The following is a 23,554-nucleotide window of genomic DNA, read 5'->3' as shown; positions in this document are numbered from 1 at the left end:
AAACGGAGGGTGCTCATATATCTCAGGGATAGTGTTTCTGATGGCCTGAAGACTTACAGCACTGCTGTATCAGCTTACATTCATTCATATGTGGATGGTGTCAGTTTGCCACTATATGAAATGAAATCTTTTCCTCTGCCTCCCCCCAGATGTGAAGGAAGGCGCAGTGGTGGGTGGCAGGGCAGAGGAATGTGTGGGGCCCCGCTCCTGTCCTGGGATGTGCTCTGCAGTGCTTCCTCTGATTGATGAGCTGGGCAGGGTGAGGTGAAGAGCGGGTACTGCATTCTGCTTAAGGTCTTGTTTTATTTTAGCTAGGAATAGCATGCATTTATTTTTAAAGGTACATGATTGATAAATAGAGGTCTTGCCGTTCTGCTGGCATCTGCAGTGAAATTGGGACAGCTTCAGCACTTACAGTGCTGGAGGCTCTTGTTTTTTCAGTGCTGAATTATTTTTTCTATGTTGCACTGAGTGATTATTACATTTTTTGTTGTATTTTAGGGCTTGTTCTTCAAGGAATCTTGAATTTTCTATTTCTGGGTTTTTTTTGTTTGTTTTAGGCAGTGTTTGGGGTTTTTTTGTGTGTTTGGGTGTTTTTGTTTGGTTGGTTTTTAATTTAATGCCAAATTGGAATAGCTGTGAGGGGATTCTTCTTTCCTTGCACAGTCCAGCTTGTGTTCTGATCCTTGTCTTTGTGTCATAAAGTGCAAAACTGTGCTGGATGTTCCTCATGTAACAGCTGGGCTATTAAGCAGAACTAATTCTTTGCAGAATGGCAACAACTCCAAAGAAAGGCATCTGTAGGATTAAGCATAGATGCTAGACAGCAATCACTTGGCAAACTGCTGAAGGAAAGCAGTCCTTGCAAGGGAGAAAGCGTTGTGTTCTTTCTCCTGAATGCATGCAGCCACACAAGTAGAACAGCTTTGAAGCTGCTTAATGTGGCTTACTGTGTGCCTTTTCTGTACTATTTCCTACGTTTCTTGTCTGCAGAAGAACAGAGGGGAATTCCTTGATAAGTGCATTAGCATTTATTGTGCATTTTTGTGGCCACACACTGTTGCCTGGATGATAGATAGACTGAGAAGGGAAAACTCCAGCTGGGATGTCTTCAAAAGTGGAAAGATCAAATCTCTCATGCTTGTTTACGTGACTCAGTATGGTATGTCAGTTACACCATCAATAAACTGTTGATTATATAGAACCACATATTTCTGAGTCTCAGTCTTTTGTTTCATTTAAAACAGTGTTAGTGATAACTCCTGAGGTGGTATGTATGCCTAGTTTCATTGGGAAGGGTGGTGGTGGTATATTTTTTTTTGCCAGTTAAATGATTGAGGTGTAGCAAAGCAGGATATGTGGTTACAACAGCTTGCCTACACGTAGCTGCAAGAAGTGGGAAACACTGTTGTTGTAATATCATTAGCTGCTTTGATTAAGGTAAAGAGAAAGATTTTTGGGTGCATTATCCTATTCTTCCTTCACAGACTGGGAGTTTTGATGCATACCCCCACAGTGCAGTTCTCCTGAATCTTGTCATCTCAGTGTGGCTTTAAGAGCACCTGATGGACCGGAGAACAAACAGTAAAATGAGGTGCTTATGGGTGGGCAGTATGTCAGTGAGGATCCTCCTGTTATTTTCTGTAGTATATGGATGCTTCCTAGGATCCTGTCTATTATCACGGTTATGTTCCTATCATGCATAACAAGCTGTGTGTCTGTTCCAGTAGCCTGAAGAAGCAAGGACAAAACAGTACATTCTGATAGTCACCTTGTCAGATTGTACTTTTCTGTTTTTTCATGCATGTGTCTGCATACAAGAGAACTTTTGGAAAGGGGATCATCCACTTATGAGGAGCCAGTTTTCTTTAACTGTTTTGATGTTTTTTCTTCAAGTGCAGTGGACATGCTAATTATGAACTCTTTCTGTTGTTAGGGTTAACACTTCCCAAAATTTATGGTGACCATATGCTGCCCATTTAGCAAAAAGAGCATCTTTTGTGTAGTACAGTATATCCTGAGATAAAATGATTGGTTTTATCCTTAAAAAAGGAATCATCGAGATTTTCATGTGTATCATGATGCTGCTTATATTTTTGAATGTACAGTTTTACCCAAGAAGGAAAGCTTAGACAACCAGACACATACTGAAGTGCTAAGAGTCTCCTGCCATTTACTGTGTCCTATGGCCAGAAAACAGAAATGGTCAGGACTGGAAGCAGCTGAAACAATTGTTAAAGGGCAGTGGTAGGGCTTTCTTCTGCCAGTACTGATGTTCATGTGTGTAGGAAAGGATTGCATTTCCAAAGCATGCCTCATTTTTTTTTCTCTTTTTTTCTGCTGTTTTTCCTCTGGTGCAGTTTGTCTTCAGACCTTGTACTTCTAAAGAGGTCTTGTAAGAGGGGAAGAAATGAAAATAAAAGCAAACTTGGGGAAGTGAGTGCATATAAGGAAAAGTCTGTTGCCAGTTCTTTCTGGAGGGGGTTAAACTTTTCCTTATCAAGTTTCTTCTCCTTTCTTATCAACTATCTTCAACATGCATCAATTTGAATCCTCTTTTCCTGACTTTCTGTGCTGGGATAGATCAGAAGCATGCTCACAGTAATTTTCATTATGTGGAGAAGACTTTCCTACTTTGTGGGAGTACTCTAGGAAAGAAAGAATAAATGACTACATTTCCCTGAAAACCTAGTCCAGAATAGACTACTTGACTTGCAAGTTCTTAGGAAAAGGAAATACTACACATTAAACTTCAGACTACTTTTGACTTGGAGAAGCTGATGGTGAAAACTTTATGTATGGCCAGAAATACTTGTCCCAACCCAAATGGTGGAATGCTTTATGGTCTTCAGTGGACATACTCAGACTTGGTTATTCCTGTACAGAGATTTTGAAAGTGATCATTTGTCAGCCACTGAATTAGGAGCTTTAAAGAAAGGAGCAGGGGGACCTGAAAGTGTTAGAGGAAACAAATGAGATTGCAGCTGACATCTCCAAGGGAACTTTTGTTCAAGGGTGCTCAGGCTGTTGACCTCTTTGCTTCTCCATTTCATTGCCTTTAGATTATAGCATTCATCAGTACCAGAAAAGTAGTGGCTAGTTTGTGTCTGGGCAAATGCTACCTTCTTTTTTTTTTTTTTAATCTGTTGGGGAGGCAATAATGGACGTTGCTGTGCAAAGATTTTAATGCAGAAAGAAACAGTTTTGCGTTGCAGTTTACCAGTGTGGCCTTCTAATATATGAACCTAGTGATTTATGCCACTTTCTTCCTTCTTGTAAGAGATTGGAATTTCTGGTGATTTGCATCTTTGGTGATCGTTAGCAGATTGTTGAGAATGTGGCAGAAGGAAGGAAAAATTAAAACATACTGTTGTCTCTTCTTTTTGCCCATTCTTTTCTCTACTCCACCTCCCTCTCCTCCTTTGGTTCTAGTGGCAGAAGTGAGTGTATGGTAGGCTAGGAGTAAATGTTTTTGCAATAAGGTGACTCTAAGTTTTGCCACAGCAGGCTTTCCCAGATGTAACTGGCAGTTTGTTGGGGACAAAACTGCATTAAGGTCTGCAAAGGAGCTCACCCTTTAGAAGGCAGTCAGGGCCCTGGAGAAGATTTGTCCAGAACAGAGGTAATGAATTGAGAGTATCAGAAGGGCAGATGGTGCAGATCCTCACTCATTACCTCATCTGGGGTCGTCTTGGAATTTATCAAGTGAAAGCTTTCTGTAATTACCCCTATATGCAGAGCAGTTTCTGGTCCCTCCAAAACTCAAAATGTGATTTTAAGGTGCCTCAGAAAGATTTGCTCCATACCTACAACCTGCCAGTGCTACTCTGTGTACTGAAACATGAGGAGCTTATGGTGTGAAGGATTAATTTTGTCTACAGGGAATGTAAAATTTCAGGGCCAAATCTGGCTTATTCTGCGTGCTTACTTTTTTTTCACACTGTAGAAATAGAGTTCCTGATCTTGTTAGGCTTTTTGCAATATATGGACCTTTTTATTTTTATTTTTTTATTGTTTAGGTTTGTGTTTTCAGCTGAAGTATTGGCATATGACTCATTCATCTAATTTTTTTTTTTGGGGGGGGGGGGGGTGGTAAAGATTTGTAAAAGAAACCAGAACAACTCCTTTCCCTCCAGTCTTCCTTATTCCCTCCTTGTGATCCAAACAAAGCAATGTTTACCTGAGTTCTGGAGTAATACATCATGTAGAGGACTGAGGGAACACAGTATTTTCTCAATAAAGAGTCTCTTGGCTCTCTAAGGTAAGATCCTGACTCAGAGGATATTGAAATCAAGGCAAAGACTTCCACTGATCAGCAAATTGGAAAATGTGTCAGCAGTCTTAAATACCTGGCTTTCAAACTTTGTGAACATAAAAGTGCATGGATGCCCATAAGCTATGCCAAAATGTCATGCCATGTTGACAAAATCTGGCCTTTGGTTTAGGGAAAAAAAAATGGTAGGGAGAGAAGGGGAACACAAGTTGTAGCACTAAACAAATGGGTCCTGAAAATATAGCTCTGTAATTTCCCACTCTGCAGGGTTTTCCATGGCATCAGAGTAATAACAATCTGAGTATGATAGCATTCTCTACAAGCTGTAATTCCAAGTGACCTTTAAAATGTAAAAATGCCAGCTAGGAGATTCTAAATGGCAACTGGTTAACAAAAGTCTTTGGGACAGACAGATTAATAGGTGTCCCCTATCAATTACTGATAATGTCAAATCAATGCAGCAGTGTCAGCAGTGCTCTAAGGTAATTGCCGGAGACTGGACTCCTTTTGCCATACAATTCTGAACTAACATCTTCAAAACTGCTGCTATACTGTTCATACTATCACAGTCTAAGAATTTCTCATATTGATAAAGTCACAGAGAAACATTTGTCTTTTTGTTTTCATTCTAGGAAGATAAAATGGATATATTAGGTTTATTCTGGAAATAGATTTAATTCAAGAAGTACCTGTGAAAGTAATCTGCCTCACAAATAGCATGGTGATAGGCTAAACATTGTCCTGCTTGATGGTATTTCTAGTGGAGTTTTTGTTCTCTATGTTCCTGAACAATGCAGAGAGCTTATTAAAAAAGGGAGCCTTACTTGCACTCCCATGACTGCCTTCCATTTCAGTGTAGACTTCGGTAACGTGGTTCAGTAACAGTGGTGGTGGTAGGTTGATGGTTGGACTCGGTCATCTTGGAGGTCTTTCCCAGCCAAAATGGTTCTATGGATCTATTACTCTATGACTCATTACCATACCCAGATACATGTGTTGTCTCAAACTAGAATTTTTATGGGAAAATTTTTGCTGAATTTAAACTCAAACATTTTAGCTAGTTGCTAATGGGAAGGTTTTTCTTCTTCAGATTTAATTCCAGTAAGCCAAAGTAGAAATACTTCTTTTAAGGAAGTTTCACTGCCACTTGGAGTGATTATAAAGGCATCTTTCAAAAGTGTTCTTGAGGAAAAGATGGGATACTGTGGCTCAAGGAGTTCTTTTATGTATGTAACACTACTGTTTGTTTGATTCCATCTCTCCTTGTTTTCTTGGGTTTTATTTATTTATTTGTTCCTTCCTTTAAATACTTATTTTCTTTTTCATGTTGGGAAATTAAATGTCATGCTTGCTAACGGCAAGCTACCATGTTTCTGTCATGTAATGACAGCTCTGTATCTTGTCTTCTTTCTGAGTTCTTAGTAACCAGCTTCAGAGAACAAAGAGGTACAGAAATTAAAGCTAAAATATGAAGCTGGAAAGCAAAACTGTGAGGTAAAATGAATGCCCTTTAACAGGCATGACCATATTTCCAGACAGGTTTATCCAGAGTTTTTTGTTGAGATCTTAAGATCTTGGTAGTGATGTCAGCACCCTGTATGATTTATTCGATGATTCCATTTATTATTTTGTGATGCTTCTGAGTTTTTGAAATTTAATTTGTTCCAACTGAGTTTAAATATTTGGCTTTTGGCATTGTATGCGTCTTCAGTTATTCATTAAAAATAAGTGTAATAAACTCAAGTTTTAAGCAATGGTAGTACAGAATGATACTACTTCAGAATTGGGTGGGGTTTTGTGGTGGGGTTGGGGATTTTTTGTTTGGTTGGGTTTTTTTGGAGGGGGGGTTGTTTGTTTTGTTTTGGGTTGTTTTGTTTTGTTTGCAAAAGCAAGGATGCAGGAGAAGTGTGTTTTAGTTGAGCTTATTTTTCCAACCAGTCTGGCAGAAATTAAAAACAACAGCAGGCTTTAGGGAGAAAGCCACGCTTCCACTTTATCAGAAGAGTCAAATCTCTGGTAATTTACAGGGATGCCATTACTAGTATGTAGTTTGAATTAAAATAATTTCCTCTTTATCTTTATAACAGAATGAACTGACACTTCTCTGTGCCTAAAAGATACACATGTTCTGCATAATACCTCTTCCTGTTACAGGCGCAACTCAGTTTGAATTTAGACCTCTCTGGTATACATACCAGTGTAGTTGCACAGCTACCTTCCATACCTGTTGATCATCTTGTTACTTTTTTCTCTGAAATAAGTTTATTGACTTACTTGGTTTGAAAAAAAATGGAGATGTGTAAGGATTTTGATAAAACTAATCAAATGCATCAGCTGTTGAATAGCAATTGTACAAGCCACAGTCCAGGTGAGGGGCACACCTCAGCTGTCTATGATGCCTTAGGGGATCATTTGCTGACTGACACTTGTGTTCGGCTGAAGGGGGCTCCTGGCACTGACTCTTTCTTAGATAGCCCTTTGTTTATGTACTAGCTTCATTATCTTATCTTATCTTATCCACATATTTTAGCGCCTAACCATGTAAAATGTACTACACTGATAAAGCTCTGAAGAGCAAAGATGAATGAAAGAAGGAGAGGGAAGCTGAAGGCTGGAAAACTGGAGTCTCTTCATACAAATCTACTATAAATTGTCTGTTTGCCTGGGGAAAAAACCTCAATAAAACATTAATAGATTCTGGGTGTTTCTGAAGGGCAAAATTATTTTCTTTGTAAAAGGATCTTGACTTTTAGCATTTGGTGTGAGGAAAGTGGCAGGGACAAAGTTACTGCCCTCAGGTGGGTAGGTAACAGCCCAGGCAATCCTTTTGCTAGCAATTATATTCCCTTCCTTACTTGCCTGCTCCTTGCTAATATATTTCCCTTTAGCAAGCTCACCTGAACTTCCCCTGCTAGAGCTATAAAGCCTCTCCCTGCCTTTTCTTTTTTGACTGATGAATGAGTCTCATGGCTCCCTGTCCCCTCTTATGTCTCCTCTGTATATTTGTAAGACTGTCACTTCTCACTTCACATTCCTTTTCTAGGACTGATCGGGTCCCAGCTCTTCTAAAATCTCTCCTTACAGGTCAGGTTCTGTGTTCTTCTGAAATCTCTTATTTTTATGTCTTACAGTTAAAAAATAATTCTAGGTCAAACAACATTTGTTTAAAATTCTAAGGGTGAATGTATGAAATCCCTGCACTTGTGGTAGTGCATACAGAACTCCCTTTCACCCCCTTTTACTTACTGAAAAACTTTACCATATTGCTCCATTTGTGCGACAATCATCTCTGAACTCTATGTACTAAGCAGAACCTGAATTCCACAATACTTTATTTAATTTTTGCTGGCATCTCCTGGGAAACTCATCAAACACCTGTCCTTGAGATCACTGCTCCAGCTCTCTGTACTCCAACTGCTTAATCAGAAATGGGGAGAATAGCTGTGTTTGTGGTCTTGCCAGATCTCTGGATTTGTCAGTAATCATGTCAGGGTTATTCCCAAGCCAGATCCAGACCAAAGCGTGCCTTTTGAGTAGCAAATAATTTGAAAATATGTGTCCACAGAGCCAAAAGGCATGGCACAACTTGCTTCTGTCAGGATTAAGAAATCATGCTAAACTCTAGGAAAATTGACTTCAGTACTAAAATCTAATAGATAAGTATATTTGTTGCTATTTTTAAACACTGTTTCAGTGAGAGAGAGCTTCACAAAAACTACAAGAGTAGAAAATTCAATACCAGATTTGTCATTTAGCCATTTATATGGAAGAAGCCATAGCTTTTCTTTAACATGCAAGTTTATTTTTCTTCAGTGAAACCTCTTCACCTGAGAAAAGGAAAGCACCCTGGGTCTTATTCGAAGGGTTAGGGCTATTGTGTAATTCTGAATAGCATTAAAAAGTAAGTTCTACAAACGGCATTATGCACTTTTGTTCTTTCCACCTGAGCAGTTCATCTGAGTGGCCATTATCTCTTGAGAAATACTGAAGTGGTTGGTATCATGTGCCTGGAGGGTTTCTGAATATTTGCTGCATTCTGATTAGATGAAACCTAATTATGTGCCAGTGTTTCAGTTCAGGGAGGAATTTCAGTTCAGGGGTTTTATCTTCCATTCCTTCTGTTTCTTTAGTATACAGTTGCAGCCCAGTCTTGGGCCAGTGTCAGCTGTGAGGAAACCAGCAAGCTTTTACAATAATAAACATGGACATTGTTGGGATTTCTTTCTTCTCTAAGAAAGCTCATTCAGAAATCAGTGTTACAAAGTGTGTGCCTAGGAAGTGCAGCATGTAAGGGAGTGAGACACCTGGCTTGTGTTTGAAGGAGCTTCAGGAGTTCATTTCAGGAGTGAATGAAGTGGGAGTGTTGTGTTTCTGTTTTGTTTGTTTGTTTTTCTCGAATTTAAAGTGACTGAAGGACTGCTGCTATGTTTAAACAAATAGTGAGGTTTCAGTTTTTCATACCATATTAGTTAAATTGATGTAAACCTGGTTTAGTATGTAAAACCTTTTTGCATGCATAATAACGTTAATATGCAGAACGATGTATTAATCTTGCACCATTCATTAATATGGAGCAGGAGACACCAGCAGCATTTATTTAATATTCAATAGATGTGTGACAGTGGGTAATAATTTGGGGTTTGAGTAGGTAATCATTTGAGGGAACTCATACCAGAACTGAACTATGACTACTGTCTGCATAGATGAGTACTGGACAGAACTTTGTGGTTTGTGTCATTAAAAATATACTGAAAAGTAACTGGAGATACATGTTCCCATCATATAAATTACAGGAACTTGTAAAAGTAAATAGATACTAGTTATTGTTTTCTGCTTCTGTAAGCAGTGTTTGGCATCTTCTAAGTTTTATAAAAAGGGTAGGGGAATCAGCTTATTGGAGTAACATTAATTGTTTTCTTTTGGCTATAAATCTGGGAACAAAATGATTAACTAGACCAAAGAAGCGGGGGAGAACTCAAATAAAAAGGCACTTACATTTATTGCATTTTGCAGGGTTGTTTTCAGGAACAACCTATGTCTCTTGAGACTTTGTTTCTTATCCATTTTATAGAGCTCTGGCCTCTTAACAGCACAGCTTTAATGACTTGTTCTTGGGGTTCTGAGTTGGTATCGGCACTTGCCATGAAAACAAGCCTGTTACAAAGAGGTCAGGTTTCACAAGACACCAATAGACTTGTAAAAACAGATTTTACTGGAACAAATAAAGTCAGAATTAAGAAGAAATCAGAGATTTGTGTCAAGTAACAAGATACAGTAGGACTAAGTATTGAGCTGAACTGATAGTGTATACTCATTTAGATGAGAAGTAAGCAGGGATTTTTTTTGTTTGTAAGACCACATTTAGTGACATTAAGGAGTTTTTCTGAAGATTTTGTGCAGTTCTCTAGTTCTGACTTTTGTGATCTTTAAAGACTAATTTTCGAAGGAAATGAGTTGTTTCTGCTCAGGTGGAGAATTGTTCTTTAAATAGCAGCTTCAATTAACAACTTAATTTGGTTTCGATTGCAGCTGAATCTGTTCTTGCTTACTATCATGATGACATTTTGTGTTCTGTGAAATACTAATTTTCCTCAGTTCTTTTGTAATTCTTGAGAGTCTCAGTTCTGTATTGAATCTTCAGCTGTAACGTACCGCATGCATGGAAATAGAGCATTCTTTTTATATACATAGACAAACTCCAAATATTGTGTTTCTGTTGTCTCACCCTGTGCCTTTAAATAATCATACTAATATAAGAAAATTCTGGGTGTGATTATGTAGTTCCTGTGGGGGTTAAACTTTGAAAGGTGTGTGAGAGCTTTGCTTTGCTAAGGATGGTATAATTACCCTTCTGCCTTGTTAAAATGGTCCTTTCTTGTGCCAGTGGCTGGGCGGTGCAGCTGTGCTACATTATGGCTCTGAAACTCAGGTTACATTGATTTCTGTTCTTAATATCTATGCCTTTATTACTTCCTAGAGATTTTATTTTGGAAGCCAAGCAAGCTTGGTGAGTTTGTTGCATCATACTTTCAGTAAATAAATGAAGACTGTAAAGCAGGATGTTTTCTATTAGAAAATCTGTTAATGGCTGCACTAGGAAAATATTATTTTGACTCAGGTGATCTCTCATTGAGGAAGTAAGACAAGCCTGGATGCTGGCTTTTTCTTGTTCCTCTGTGCATCAGGCTTCCTCTCGCTGACCACTTGGACTTTTGGGATGAAAGTGTTCTTATGTGATCTTATTTTGAGATTTTGGTTTGGTTTGATTTCTTTTTCATAGCAAACGCAGACTTGTACAAAAGCAAGTGGTTTTGCTAAACTGAATATTTTTAAAGGACTAAAATATGACTGTCAGCAATCAAGTGTTGTTTTGGAAATCTTCTAGTGCAATAATTTACTTATTTTTATTTCCAAGTGTAGTGGGGCTACTTCCAAAGTAGTTGAATCGAATGAACTTCTTTAGGTTAATAACTGGTATGCTTTGTGGTTGCATACCAGGCAATTTATGTGCTTAATTTTAATCAAGACTGTCATTTGCATTGAAACTTTTTTTTACTGAATTAGGTTAAAGCAAAGTTGAGTAAACCTTCAACCAGTGCAACCATGCTGTTGAGCAAAGATGACCCAACCTTTTTTGCGTGTAGAAAAGAGGGTTATTTGAAGTATTTCTGGGTACTTTTGGAAGTTGATCAATGATCTAGAGTCTGGTTTAGCCAGGAGTTTTCCCTGGCTTTAGTTTTTTTAATTTCATGTTCTCTTATTTTTAGCCATTTCTGCATTTGAAATCCAGCCACTTTCCACTGAAGTCCAAGAAGGTGGAGTAGCTCGATTTGCCTGTAAAATAACAGCAAACCCTCCTGCCATTGTGACATGGGAAGTGAATCGAACAACTTTACCGTTGGTCACAGACAGGTAGGTAGACCTACATCTTAGAATGTCATTTCTTTTCAGTGATAATTTTCAGCCTGCTACAAGAAGGTAGTCTCAATAATTGCAATGCCATTGCAAAAAAAAGTAATGTACACATGTTATTCGTATGCTGTTATGTACTTTAGAAGTGTATAGTACAGCAGCTGTTAACATAGATACCAATGATTGTGTTGTTAATGAATTTTAAGCAAGTGTTATGAGTGCAGACCGGAATCACCTGCTGTTGTGCCTACATAGAATGTGAATTGCTGGGGAATACAGAGTGGGTGGACTTAAGCTGTGAAGGTAGTTTGAACTAGCCAGGATGCTTTCAGAGAAAATTGATGCTGAACCTGTTTGTCATTAGAGGGCCAATAAAGAATTATATATACAGAAAATTGAGACAAAACACTTCATGTTAGGGAAATTCTGCACTGGAGGCTTCTCATGACTTGTTTAACTTGAAGCATAGATCCTACTACTTGCTAGATTATTTTCCTAACCTAATCCCATCCTTCTGGACATGTAACTTGTTGAACATGTCTAATATAATTAGGATGCAAAGGAAGGCAAAAAGAGAAACATTAAAAATTGAAAGCATAGATGAGTTTTCTTAAAACTATATACCAGTTATGCCAGCATACCAGAAACTGGTGCTAAAAAGCAGCCAACCTGAATAGTAATGAAGTACCTCACTAAAAAAGGTTGGGGTGATTGCTCTGAGGGTGAGAAAGATCTGCTTTTTGAAAGTAAGCTCCTCTGTGCTCATCATGGTCCTGGAAAGAATCTTGCCTGTAGTTCAGAAATGCAGGGAGATGAGTCATGTATAGGCAATTCTATTGAGTCTCCAGCCTGCTGTTCCCAGGTCAGTGTAGCAATAGTTGTATGTGAATCAAGTCATTAATTACATAATCGTGTTCACTGGCTGAACACTGATCTGCATTTCTCTTTTTGTTTCTGTGACAGGATAACTGCTTTGCCTACAGGTGTTCTTCAGATCTATGGGGTTGAACAGAAGGATGCTGGGAATTATCGATGTGTTGCCACAACAATAGCCAACAGACGTAAAAGCACTGAGGCAGTGCTGAGTGTAATTCCAGGTACTCACCATGGGAGATTTTTTTCCAAATGCATTATATTTTATTTTACATTATGGCAAAAACCCTTACATGTCTTAAAGGGCTGTAACTGTCCTCTGAACCAGCTGGCCGAATCAATTTTGCTTGCTTGTATGTTGTGGCTAAAACATTACTCGGTGTAAGTTTCCACAATTACTGAAAGAAGGCTTTGGTGTGAATTTAAATTTAGGCATCATTAAAATGCTATTTTTTAAGTTTGCATTTAATTGAGGGGTTTGTTTAATTGCTCTTAATTTTATTTGATTTTCTTTAATTGTTTTGTTTGTTTGTTTTTTTTTTTTTTTCCTCCCCTTCCAAAGCCTCAGACTTGAAGCCTCTTCACAAGCCATCTATAATAGCTGGTCCTCAAAACACTACAGCATCTCTTCATCAAACTGTCATACTGGAGTGCGTAGCCACAGGGAATCCAAAGCCAATCATCTCATGGAGCCGGTTAGGTAGGTCTTAAAATTACAACACGCAGCCTTCAGCCCGTGGAGAGGAAGTCAAACTGGAAAGAAAGGATTTCAGCAATTAGGTTACTGTTCTGAGACTTCATGTAGTTGGTAATGATGAGTAAGTTAGGGTGGGATAAGTGGCACACTTTTAGTTGCATAATTCCATACTGCTGTTGAGTATCCTGAGGTTTTTGGAGGCTTTTGACTCCCCGTTTCTGCTGTCAGTCCTGTGCTGCCTGCAGTGCAGTGTGTGCAAAGTGCTGGGTAGTCGTGACCTCCAGGGATCTGTGACTCAGAGAATAATCAACAGTGAGTTAGGGCAGGTTGGAGTGGTTGCATCCTATGAAACAATCCTGTAAATGTTCTCTCTCACTTCTTCTTAGAAGCACTATGTGAATTTGGACCTTGTGTTAATGGGCCATTTGGACTATGGATACAGGTAGTCAAACCCTGAGCAGTCTCCCTGGAAGGGGAGAAGGGAAATGCACTAATAATAATGACATTCATCAGTGCATCAAATTTTTCCAAGAAAACTACCTCTGGTTTTATTCTGACATGTACTTGAAGGGAAAGTTGGAGAAGTAAACGTATCTTTCCTGGTTGATTCAGTGGCTCTTACAGACAAATGAGTAAGAAAAAATTCATAGAACATGACTGTGCAAATAGAAGGAAATATGGTAATCAAATATACTCATGTTATCTGCAGCATACTTCAGAAGGAGATCAATGATCCCTGTTTGTAAAGATGATGAGGATGTTGGTAGTGATGAACTGAGTCATAGTGCAAAGCACCCGGGGAGGTGAACTGGGAAATTATTTTTTTTTAGCTGTGATGGTGAATTTCAGATATAAACTACTTACCATGTGGTGAGACCCAACTATCTGAATGGTCAGATAACTACAGTGGAGAACAAAGCAAATGTGAAATAGAAACTTCTGAAAGCTCATCTGTGATTTCCATTTGTGTTCTTTGACTTTTAAACTCTAATCTATGCTATTACAACCTAGGCAACCCTCTTTAGTGGAGTTATTTAGTTATATTGAACAGCCTTCTAACCACACTTCTCCCACTCTCTTGAACAGACCATAGGTCCATTGACGTCTTCAATACACGTGTCCTTGGAAATGGGAACCTCATGATCTCTGATGTAAAGGTGCAGCACGCAGGCGTGTATGTCTGTCGAGCCACTATTCCAGGCACACGAAACTTCACAGTAGCAATGGCAACTCTCACTGTGCTGGGTGAGCCTGCTTTGACCTCCACAGCGTTTTAACAGCTTGTGTCTGTCTTGAGCTGTGCTGTCTGCTGGGCTGAGTTTTTATATCAAACATAGCATGCCAAGGGCTGTAGGGAGGCTGCAAAGATGACACGGATCACAGCACTGTGGCTGACCTCTTCTGTCTGTTGACTTAGATGAAAAGTGTCAGATACTCAGCATTTGAGTTAGAAACTATCAGTTCATTTGCACTTGGAGATACGTAGGTGCAATGTTTGCTCTGGGAAGAGTCTTTCAGCATAGAAGAAAATCCCATAGCAAAGAAGAAATATATAAAATATGTAAATACAGATCTATATGCTTTGTGAGCAGTTTGTCATTGGCTGGAGTTTGATTTGTTCATATTCATAAACGCATGAACACAAATATGTAGAAATGTTGCTCTCTGTGGCAATAGTATTTATCCTTAAACCAGCATGCATTTTTACATGGAACAGTGCTTTCTGCATGGATGTACATGTATTTGGGTGACCTGAGAAGTCTGTGTGTAGAAAACTGGAAAATTCATTATTAATCTGACTGTCCTTGCATTTGTGGGGCTTGACTTTATTACATTTTTTCCCTTGTTACTTATCTGTAGCTCCACCTTCATTTGTGGAATCACCGGAAAGTTTAACAAGGCCTAGAGCTGGTACTGCTCGTTTTGCTTGTCAGGCAGAAGGAAATCCTGCCCCCAAAATCTCATGGTTAAAGAATGGAAGGAGAATACACTCCAATGGTAGAATAAAAATGTACAACAGGTAAGGTAACACTTGTTGTATGAGAGCTGTGTTGGTGGTGTGCTACCAAAGGATGAAATCCCAGTAACTAAATATAGCCAAGCAAGATACAACTCAGGTAAATGTGAAATTGGACAATAAATGTAGTGCTGGACGTTTCCTTGGCAGAAGGAATGCAGATTAGTCAATACCTAAAGTTTTCAGCAAAGATTTTGTGATCACTGTCTTGGGGGGGGGGAGGGGTGGGGAGGGGTGGGGTGTAACTCAAGAGTTTCACCACAGAGTTGTTCTAGATTTGCAGTAGTGTAGTAGAGTCCAGAATCTTGCTAGTTGAGGCTCCTCACTACTACTGCAGAGTGAGTAGCTCATATTAAAAAGTTGTTTAAGAAATGACAACCCTAAGATTCTGCTATTTTGCAGGCAGGGAGTAGATTTATATATTCTCTTTCACTGTGCTGGGCTTTGCAGGCATAAACATGGCAGATCTTGAGTAATATTTCAAGTTGCTAAATTTCACAGCTGCACATTTATTTCTAATAGAAGAATTTGTGTCACTTAAGTCAGTTTCAGCAATCTCACAAAGCAGAAGCAACTGTAGCTGTTGTTGCATTATGTAGAGCTATGTGTATCCACAATGTGAGAGTTTTTCCATTTTTTTATTTCAGTAAATTGGTGATCAACCAGATAATTCCTGAAGACGATGCCATTTATCAGTGCATGGCTGAGAATAGCCAGGGTTCTATTCTCTCCAGGGCCAGGCTAACCGTAGTGATGTCAGAAGACAGGCCCAGTGCACCTTACAATGTCCATGCTGAAACTATGTCAAGCTCAGCGATCCTGTTGGCGTGGGAGAGGCCACTGTACAATTCAGACAAAGTCATTGCATACTCTGTACATTACATGAAAGCAGAAGGTAAGCAGTTTGATTTAAACACTATTTTACTACTTGTATGTGGTGAGAACCTGAATGTTTCTTGCAAAGACTGTTGGATTTGAATGGTTCATAGTACTGCATCAGAGCATATCAGCATATAAACGTGTTGTATGGGACTGAGCGTTCTTCCAACTCACCCTTGTCTGATCACCCCAGTGAGCAGATTTTGAAATAAAGAATGGACTTTAAAACCTGTGGCCTCTATGCTGCTCTCTTGAGTTTCCTTCTGTCCTCAGCAGGAGCTTTTGCTTACTCTCTTCTCTCCGTGTGCTTAGCAGAGAAGGACAGGGTATACAACAGAATCTTGGAGGCTTAGAGTTGAGCTTTTCACCAGAGACAGGGTTTTTTGTCTAGATCCTCAGATTCTTGTGACTTTACTGGCTTTTATATATTTTGGAGTAGAGCAATTAATACTTAATTAGCTTAACTGTGTTCTCTTAGAATGAATATTGGCTGAATGGTATAATCCACTCTCACCCCTTGGTCTCCTATAATGCTAAAAGTATACTCAAACTCTAAAATATGTTGAAGTAGGCATGAATGGTTCATGCTAGTCTCTGAAATGATATATAAATTCCTGTATAAGAGGGAACAAACAGTTAAAACAAAAATCAGTAATTAGACATTTTAAAATCTGTAATATTGTGTAATTCAGGTAGAAGAAGGCAGGCAATTTTCATAAGCAGAAGTGATTGCCAAATGACTTGAAAATTTTAGCTTTGTGGCTTAGAGTAAGTTGCCTTGTGGCTCTGTTTTCTGTGAGTGATTTCTTCTTCCATTTCAACTCAGTAAGTAGTTTATTCAGTGACAGGACTGCAGATGCTCAGCTCTGTGTGGAATACCAGTCTGCCATCTGCTAAGCAAAGGACAGGAAGGACAGCTTAATTACTCTAATACTGATGCAGGAATAGCTGCCTTTGCTTTTGCAAGTGGGATATTTCAGGGCACAAGAGAATTTTGTCTGAAGGAAGGAAGGAAAGAGTTTTAAAACATAATGAAGACAAGACATTAGGGAAATTGCCATCTACACTTGCAGTCACTGAGGTATTATGCTCACAACCCCCTACTAAAGCTAATATGAATAAAGTCACGCTAGATAAGTCATCAGGGTAATTGTTATGTCCAGTGGCAGTGCAGAAAGCAGAGACCGGGTAAGTTCAAAGAAAACTGCAAAACTGTCCTTAGGGAAGTGAGTATTTGAGCAGGAAATACTCCTGCACAGCAGTGAAAGGAGGTATCCTCTGAAATGTGTTTTTGCAAACCTTGCTTTATTTGCTTACCTATTCAATGGTTATATTTTGTGAAATGAAATTGCTTGTCTTGTTTTAAAACACAAACTCCAAAGAAAAGCAAGCAAGCAAGCAAACTCCTCTGATTTGTTTGATCTTGCTTTCTCAAATACCAGATTTTTCCCGTTCCAGGCTGTCTTGCAATATTTTATTTAGTATAATGCTGTTGTGCATCCTTTTGCATTAGTAAAGAAATCCTCACAGGGAGAGTCGGGAGGGCTATGTTAAGAGCACTAAGGACAGTGGTGGGAACCAAAATGCAAGTGATGCGCATGCATTTGTAGTTCACTAAGGTGGCTGGGTAGTACCTTTGAGGTTCAAAGGTTAGTAGGTTGCACTTCTGTAAGAATTGCTTCCTAAGTGATAGTCTGTAAATGTTTTGAGGATGTTGCCCATTTATGTTCATATATGGCTCTCTTATTTGTCAGTGTGAGTAAAGAATATTTTATTGCAATAGAAAAACAGTGCTTGCTGAGTCTCCTAAGTTCTACTGATGATTATAATCCCATAAATTTTAATGGAAAGGAAAGTTGGATAATGCACTACTTTTGCACTTTTGTGGAGCTTTTTTCTGCAGACTTTGCAATGTGGTAGGTGTTTGAATACAAAAGATACCATCACTCGTTGTTTAATTTCACAAATCAAGTATTCTGTTGTTTCACTGTAAAAACAGATTCAGGTCCTTTTTGCTATTGAAAAAAAAGAAAAAGTAAATGAGTGTTTTAATCAATTCAGTTGAAGAAACTACCAGGTGGGGGTTTTGTATTTTTGGGTTTTTGTTTCTTTAAGCAGAATATTTTGCATTCAAATCGGGGTCATAATAGCAAGGGTCTGATGAGTGTGCATGCTGGAGTGTGTTAATTCCTTCTTAGTGATTTAGAAAAGGCACAAAGGGAACACTGATTGTGGTGGAAGGCAAGCCTTGTTCTCTATTATGGCTGTTTCATTAGGGCCTCTGCATGAGGCCTAGCAATCCATTCAATGAGAGAACAAGTCCTTTTAATTTGAGCTCAAGGATCTTGTTTAGCAGGTCAGAAATCGTGCCTTGCAATTCCTAATTAACACACCATTAACTAGTCTGTTGTGAGATGCTCGTAATCTTGTCTAATTAAAATGCTATCAAGTTAATTCATAAATGTGGGAAAACTTAATGGTGGAATTTTGCCTTTGGTTTTGTTTATAAATTCAGTTGTGAAGAGGAGGAGCTGGCTCTTACAGAGTTTTGATTAAGTTGACATGCACTTGGTGTGAATTGTTCTTTAACACGGCAGCTTTCACCACACCTATTCCACTTTACAGCTTTCCTCTATAGGAATAAAGGCCAACAAAGACAAGGACTGCTGCATGCATTGCTATGCATATTTAATGGGAATTGCTGAGAATTATTTTTCTTTAAGCAATTCACTAAGGAGACAAACATTTTTGAAGTTCATTCTGGTCTGCTCTTGTTGGCTTTTCTCCAAATTAAAGAAAAAAACGTGTCAATCAACTGTAATAGAATTTTCAGGGCTAAAATGAGGTCCTTTTGCTGAATAAATTCTTTCTGTTTGTTTCTTTTTTGGGGGGGTGTTTGTTTGGTTTCTGATGGAGTGGAGCCCTGGCATTCCTCGCAGTCTGCTATAGAAAGGCTCTGTAAATAGGTTTTGAAAAAACCCTCCCTGACTCTAAACAAATAGATTTAGAAGCTCAGTATGAAAGATAAGGCTATTAGAGCTTGTCTGTTGTGTTACTGTACATTGGGCACAGTTTGTTGTGATTAATTCTAAATGGGGTTTAGAATTGCATTCAGCACCCCTTATTCAGGAAAATCCTGAAACACCGTAACCTACACCACAGCAAGACACAGTTACTCCTGTGCATAAAAGAGCTTTCACTTGGTAGGGTTGAAAAAACAGAGGTAGGCTGTGGAAGAACATAAAATAACTTTGTAAGACCTTAAAGCTAAGATACTGTGATGTTTAGGGATTGTCAGGCATTTTTGTTTGTCTAACCCTTGTTTTTATGCCAGGTTTAAATAATGAAGAGTACCAAGTAGTCATTGGAAATGATACAACCCATTACATTATTGATGATTTGGAACCAGCTAGCAATTATACCTTCTATATTGTTGCTTATATGCCTCTGGGTGCCAGTCAGATGTCAGACCATGTGACTCAGCACACCCTTGAAGATGGTAAGACATACCACTGATTTCAATAAGCTTTTTTATTTGCACTGAATGTGCTAGCAGTTCTTGAGCATCCCAGATTTCCACTGACATGAATGAGATTTCTGGATAGGCACAGTGTAAGACTGAGACATCTAAAGAAAGGAGTGTGAATAAAATAACATTCTTACAGGGTAACTTTGTATGTTACACAGTGTCTTTTTCTATGCTGAAAGACATTTCATTAAAGCAGGTGAATAACTGTTCTAGATCCATCAGTGTTGAGAATTTGATAATACAGTAGGGTTTAGACCCTGTGACTCTCTCTTGGGCACCTGAATTGTGAGTCAAATTGCAGTCACCACATCTTTTGTAAATTTTGAAGGAAAAGTTAGAACTAAAAAATAGCTATACCAAAAAAAACCAAACATTTTTTTCTTTGTGGGTTTTTTCCCCATGTGATTTCTAGTTGAATCAGAATTTCATAAAAGACTCTACTGACTTACTTCTGTGCAGTGATTTAACTAATCTGAACATTATAGCAAGAACGAACTGTTTAGTATAGTTCATTAGAACTGATTAATAAATTCTGACAGGGTTAAGCTTTGGCAGCATGGAACATTGCCAGTTCCAGTTGTCTGCCTGTCTCTTTGCCAGGAGGTACTACCCGCATTACATGACTGGTGGAAGAAACATGCACTTCAACAGAGCAGATTGTTGTCTAGACTTTCTGTTTAAGCTGCTGCATCTAACCCTAACAGTCATTTTGTTAGAGTAGTAAGGTGCTGATTGCCTTTGATTACTGCTGGAAGCTGTAACAGAAGATGATGTTGGGTGTTTTAAAGAAAGGAGCTTGCTAAGGCTATACTGCATGCAGAAAGTGAGAAATATGAACAGTGTCAAGTTAACCTTAAAATAATCAAGAATCTACCAAACATTTTGGATTATTTACTCTTACATTACTGGCACCATTAGTTGTCAGACAAGAATTTCCCATCTCTTCACCTTGCTCAAAAGATTATTTTTTTTTTCCTTTTTAGTTCCTTTAAGAGCTCCTGAAATTAGTTTGACAAGCAGGAGTCCTACAGATATTCTCATCTCTTGGCTGCCAATTCCTGCAAAATACAGGAGAGGCCAGGTGGTCCTGTACCGTCTGTCTTTCCGTCTCAGCACAGAGACCAAAATACAAGTCTTGGAGCTTCCTGGTACTTCAGATGAATATCTCCTTGAAGGCCTGAGGCCTGACAGTGTGTACTTGGTTCGTATCACTGCTGCAACAAGGATTGGCTGGGGAGAGGCATCTTTGTGGACTTCCCACCGGACTCCCAAAGCTACAAGTGTGAAAGGTAATTCTTAACGTTACTAGCAGCCCAGAGGTGGGATCAGCTAGGCTACATCTGAAGGCTACCATTTTCTTTGTCTGACAGGTAGTCCAGGATGCAAAACAGGGTTTCTCATTATATGTTCTTGTTCCTGATGATCTAGAGCATAGTGTTCTAACCATGAATCTGTACACAATCTGTGAAACCTTCTGATTCCTTCAATAAATTAAATGTAGTTAATACATAGTCTCAGGATCAAAAGCTGGAGAGGAAGTAATGTGTCTTATGAAAGGTCTTATATGGCACAGGAGGAGGAAAAGCTGATACATTATTTTGGTGTTAGTCTTTGAGTCTTTCCACGTGTTGATGTTTTCATAGTTGATAGGGTGGCAGGGAACTTTTATTCCTACTTGTGAGTTGCTCAAATGTTTCAGCTTCTAGAGTCATTTTCAATGGTAGCACAGCTTTCTCTCCTATTAAACCCTGCTGTTGTTCAGTGTAAAATACCTTTCTGCAAATTGGGGCATTGCACATTATCTGTGTGTACAGGCACTTAAGGATAGGAGTTGAGGTATGTATGTCTGTACTACAAATAAAATGCACGTATGTTTTGAATATGCAAATTGACTTGATATTTGAAGTCTAATTGTGCTTTGGATTACATTGTTAGTAATGTCATGCAAAACAGCATTCAATTTTGCATGAATAGCTTGAAAAAGATGTAGATTTGAATTTGTAACTTTCTTTCTTAGCTGTAGTCCATATCCATCCACTCTGGGTTTCACTGAGTTTTCACTAGACTAGCAAATTGGTAGCACTTGATGCAGTGTAGTGCTACTGTTAATCACGTTTGCTCTGGCTCACTTTAGAAGAGGAGATGATTTTATGACTGTCTTTGGAGTTTTATATTCTGATTTATCCCAAAATAAGTTGATTAGATAGGGAGTCAGGCATCATAATATACAAATAATTATGTGAGTACACATACAAGCTAGATTCAAAGTCTTGAGTGAACTTTGGACTGATGGACACCCAGATTTTTGTGTGAAAATGAGTTGTTTCTAGAATAAAGCAAATCATGTATGTTTCTCCAAAACCAGCACCAAAGTCTCCTGAGCTGCATTTGGAGCCAATGAACTGTACAACCATTACGGTGCAATGGCAGCAGGACTCTGGGGACACTGCAGCCATTCAAGGCTACAAGTTGTATTACAAGGAGGAAGGCCAGCAGGAGAATGGACCAATTCTTTTGGATGCCAGTGACCTTGAGTACACTGTCAGTGGTTTAGGTGAGTATACAAAAATATTTCTTAACTCTTTTGGAAGACAGCAACGTCCAAGAGTGTCTTAGAGAGCTTAAATCATTAGACCTGTAAGGCAACAACATTAGGTTTTGCCATCTACTTTCCTTGTGATAAGCTTTGCAAGCTTGAGTTTAGGCTGCTGCTGTAATAATCCTCTCCCAAACCATACCAGATCTTTTAAATCTTGTGTAAGTTGGAAGGACACTCAACTCCTTAGCACAAGATACAGAACTTACACTTAATAAATACTGCTAGTAAATGTCTTCTTAAAATTCAGTTTAATATGCATTTTTTCAGGTTGTCTCTATGCCTAATGTAGTAACAGTGAAAGATTAATACAAAACACCAATGTTTCTTCTCTAGTATTTCTAGCCTATTTCTCTGTTATTTGTAGCCCTGTCTCAGCTATACTGTACAACAAGCTCTTCTTGCTCACTGTAGTAGCAAGTTGCCCTTGTGTGTGCTATTATTCTATGCTATTTTTAAAGAGTGCTGGTAAGTGTATGCTGGACAAAGATTAGGAAACAGAGCTTGCTGACTCTTTCCATTGTTCACCTGAGTGTTTCTTCCTGTAGTGCTTGCAATGTGCATTAGTAGAGATGTGTCGGTATCTTCCCGAGGCTTGTGTTTACATATAGAATCATAAAAAGAAGCGATCTACAAAGTAATTGGCAAAAGTAATTATAGGACTTGACACTTAGTGTTCGATAGTTTACTTGAGGGTAGTGTGGAGAATGAATGTTGACTAAATTGTCCAAATTGACCTGCAGTTTTAACTAGGTCAAATGGCCTGTTGACCATGCTTAGACAGTCTCATCTGCTGCATACAGCAGAGATACTATTTTAAGGGAGATTTGAGGAGAGCATTATGGTCTGTTAAGTGGACAACTGACCATCTGTGACCATCTCTAGCCAGAGCATCTGGCAGCAGCTGACTGTTTAACAGAGCTGTGAGACAAAAGAGCAGTGGGTTAAAAGCATGCAGTGAATATGTGTGTTTTAGGACATAAATGCAGTTAAAAAGCAGTGATTTCAGCCACATGCAAACTTAGTAACTGTGTGATCCACATCATATGGATCTTCTCAGTACACTCATCCTCCTCAGATTATTATTTTATATCGTTATATTAGAATGTATATTATCTGTGTGGATTGTTAATTGTCTTTTCTTTCCAGTAAGCATGTAGGCAGAGGAGGAAATGAAAGCAAAGCGTGGTTGGGAAATCACAACTTTCACACAGTCACGTCGTTAACTGAATTAGAAGTGTGGGCATGGAAGAATTCCTGTGTTTGAGTGAACCATTCAGTCATGGGGCATGTGATGTGTTGAGTGTTTATCCCTTGTCATGATTCTCAGTATCCAAATATGACTGAAACATGATACATTCCACACAATCTGATTGCCATCATTTATTTTCAGGTGTGCATAATTTATGATGCCAGAGGTTAGGTCTACTGAAGAGTACTTATTTCTAATAATTCTAGAAGAAGTCATCTTTTTTGACTAAATTGTGTGTATTGAGTTATTTGAAACATGTATCACATAGAAGTTTTACTGTGTAGGTTTCTTTGCCAGTTGCAGAAAAAGCCACTCATTGCTACAGCTACAAAAGATTCACTTGGCATGGGAAAGTTGATTAGGTCATGGATTTCCACTGCTAAGCTTGGGAAGTTCACTCAGGTTTCTCTCAGTGACAGTGCCTGTCCAACTGCTGTGTTTGCCCATCAAGAAGCTGCCTGTTTGAAATAATTCTGCATGCTAAATGATTTCTTAGAAAGCAGCACACTAGCAGCCCTTTTCTGCC

General features: G+C 38.8%; 1 protein-coding gene across 1 annotated transcript in view; it reads left to right on the top strand.

Moving 5' to 3' along the window:
• Positions 1–23,554, top strand: part of PRTG (protogenin) — a 78,096-nt gene that overhangs the window by 17,950 nt on the left and 36,592 nt on the right. Inside the window, 9 exon segments of the mRNA XM_054169117.1 lie at positions 11,041–11,185; positions 12,149–12,282; positions 12,621–12,758; positions 13,842–14,000; positions 14,616–14,775; positions 15,420–15,667; positions 18,986–19,150; positions 20,164–20,469; positions 21,546–21,734. Coding sequence (XP_054025092.1) covers positions 11,041–11,185; positions 12,149–12,282; positions 12,621–12,758; positions 13,842–14,000; positions 14,616–14,775; positions 15,420–15,667; positions 18,986–19,150; positions 20,164–20,469; positions 21,546–21,734 — 1,644 coding nt within the window.

The sequence above is a fragment of the Dryobates pubescens genome, chromosome 17, assembly GCF_014839835.1.
Source record: "Dryobates pubescens isolate bDryPub1 chromosome 17, bDryPub1.pri, whole genome shotgun sequence".
NCBI classification, from domain to species: Eukaryota; Metazoa; Chordata; class Aves; order Piciformes; family Picidae; genus Dryobates; species Dryobates pubescens.
This window is presented reverse-complemented; position numbering and strand designations above follow the sequence as displayed.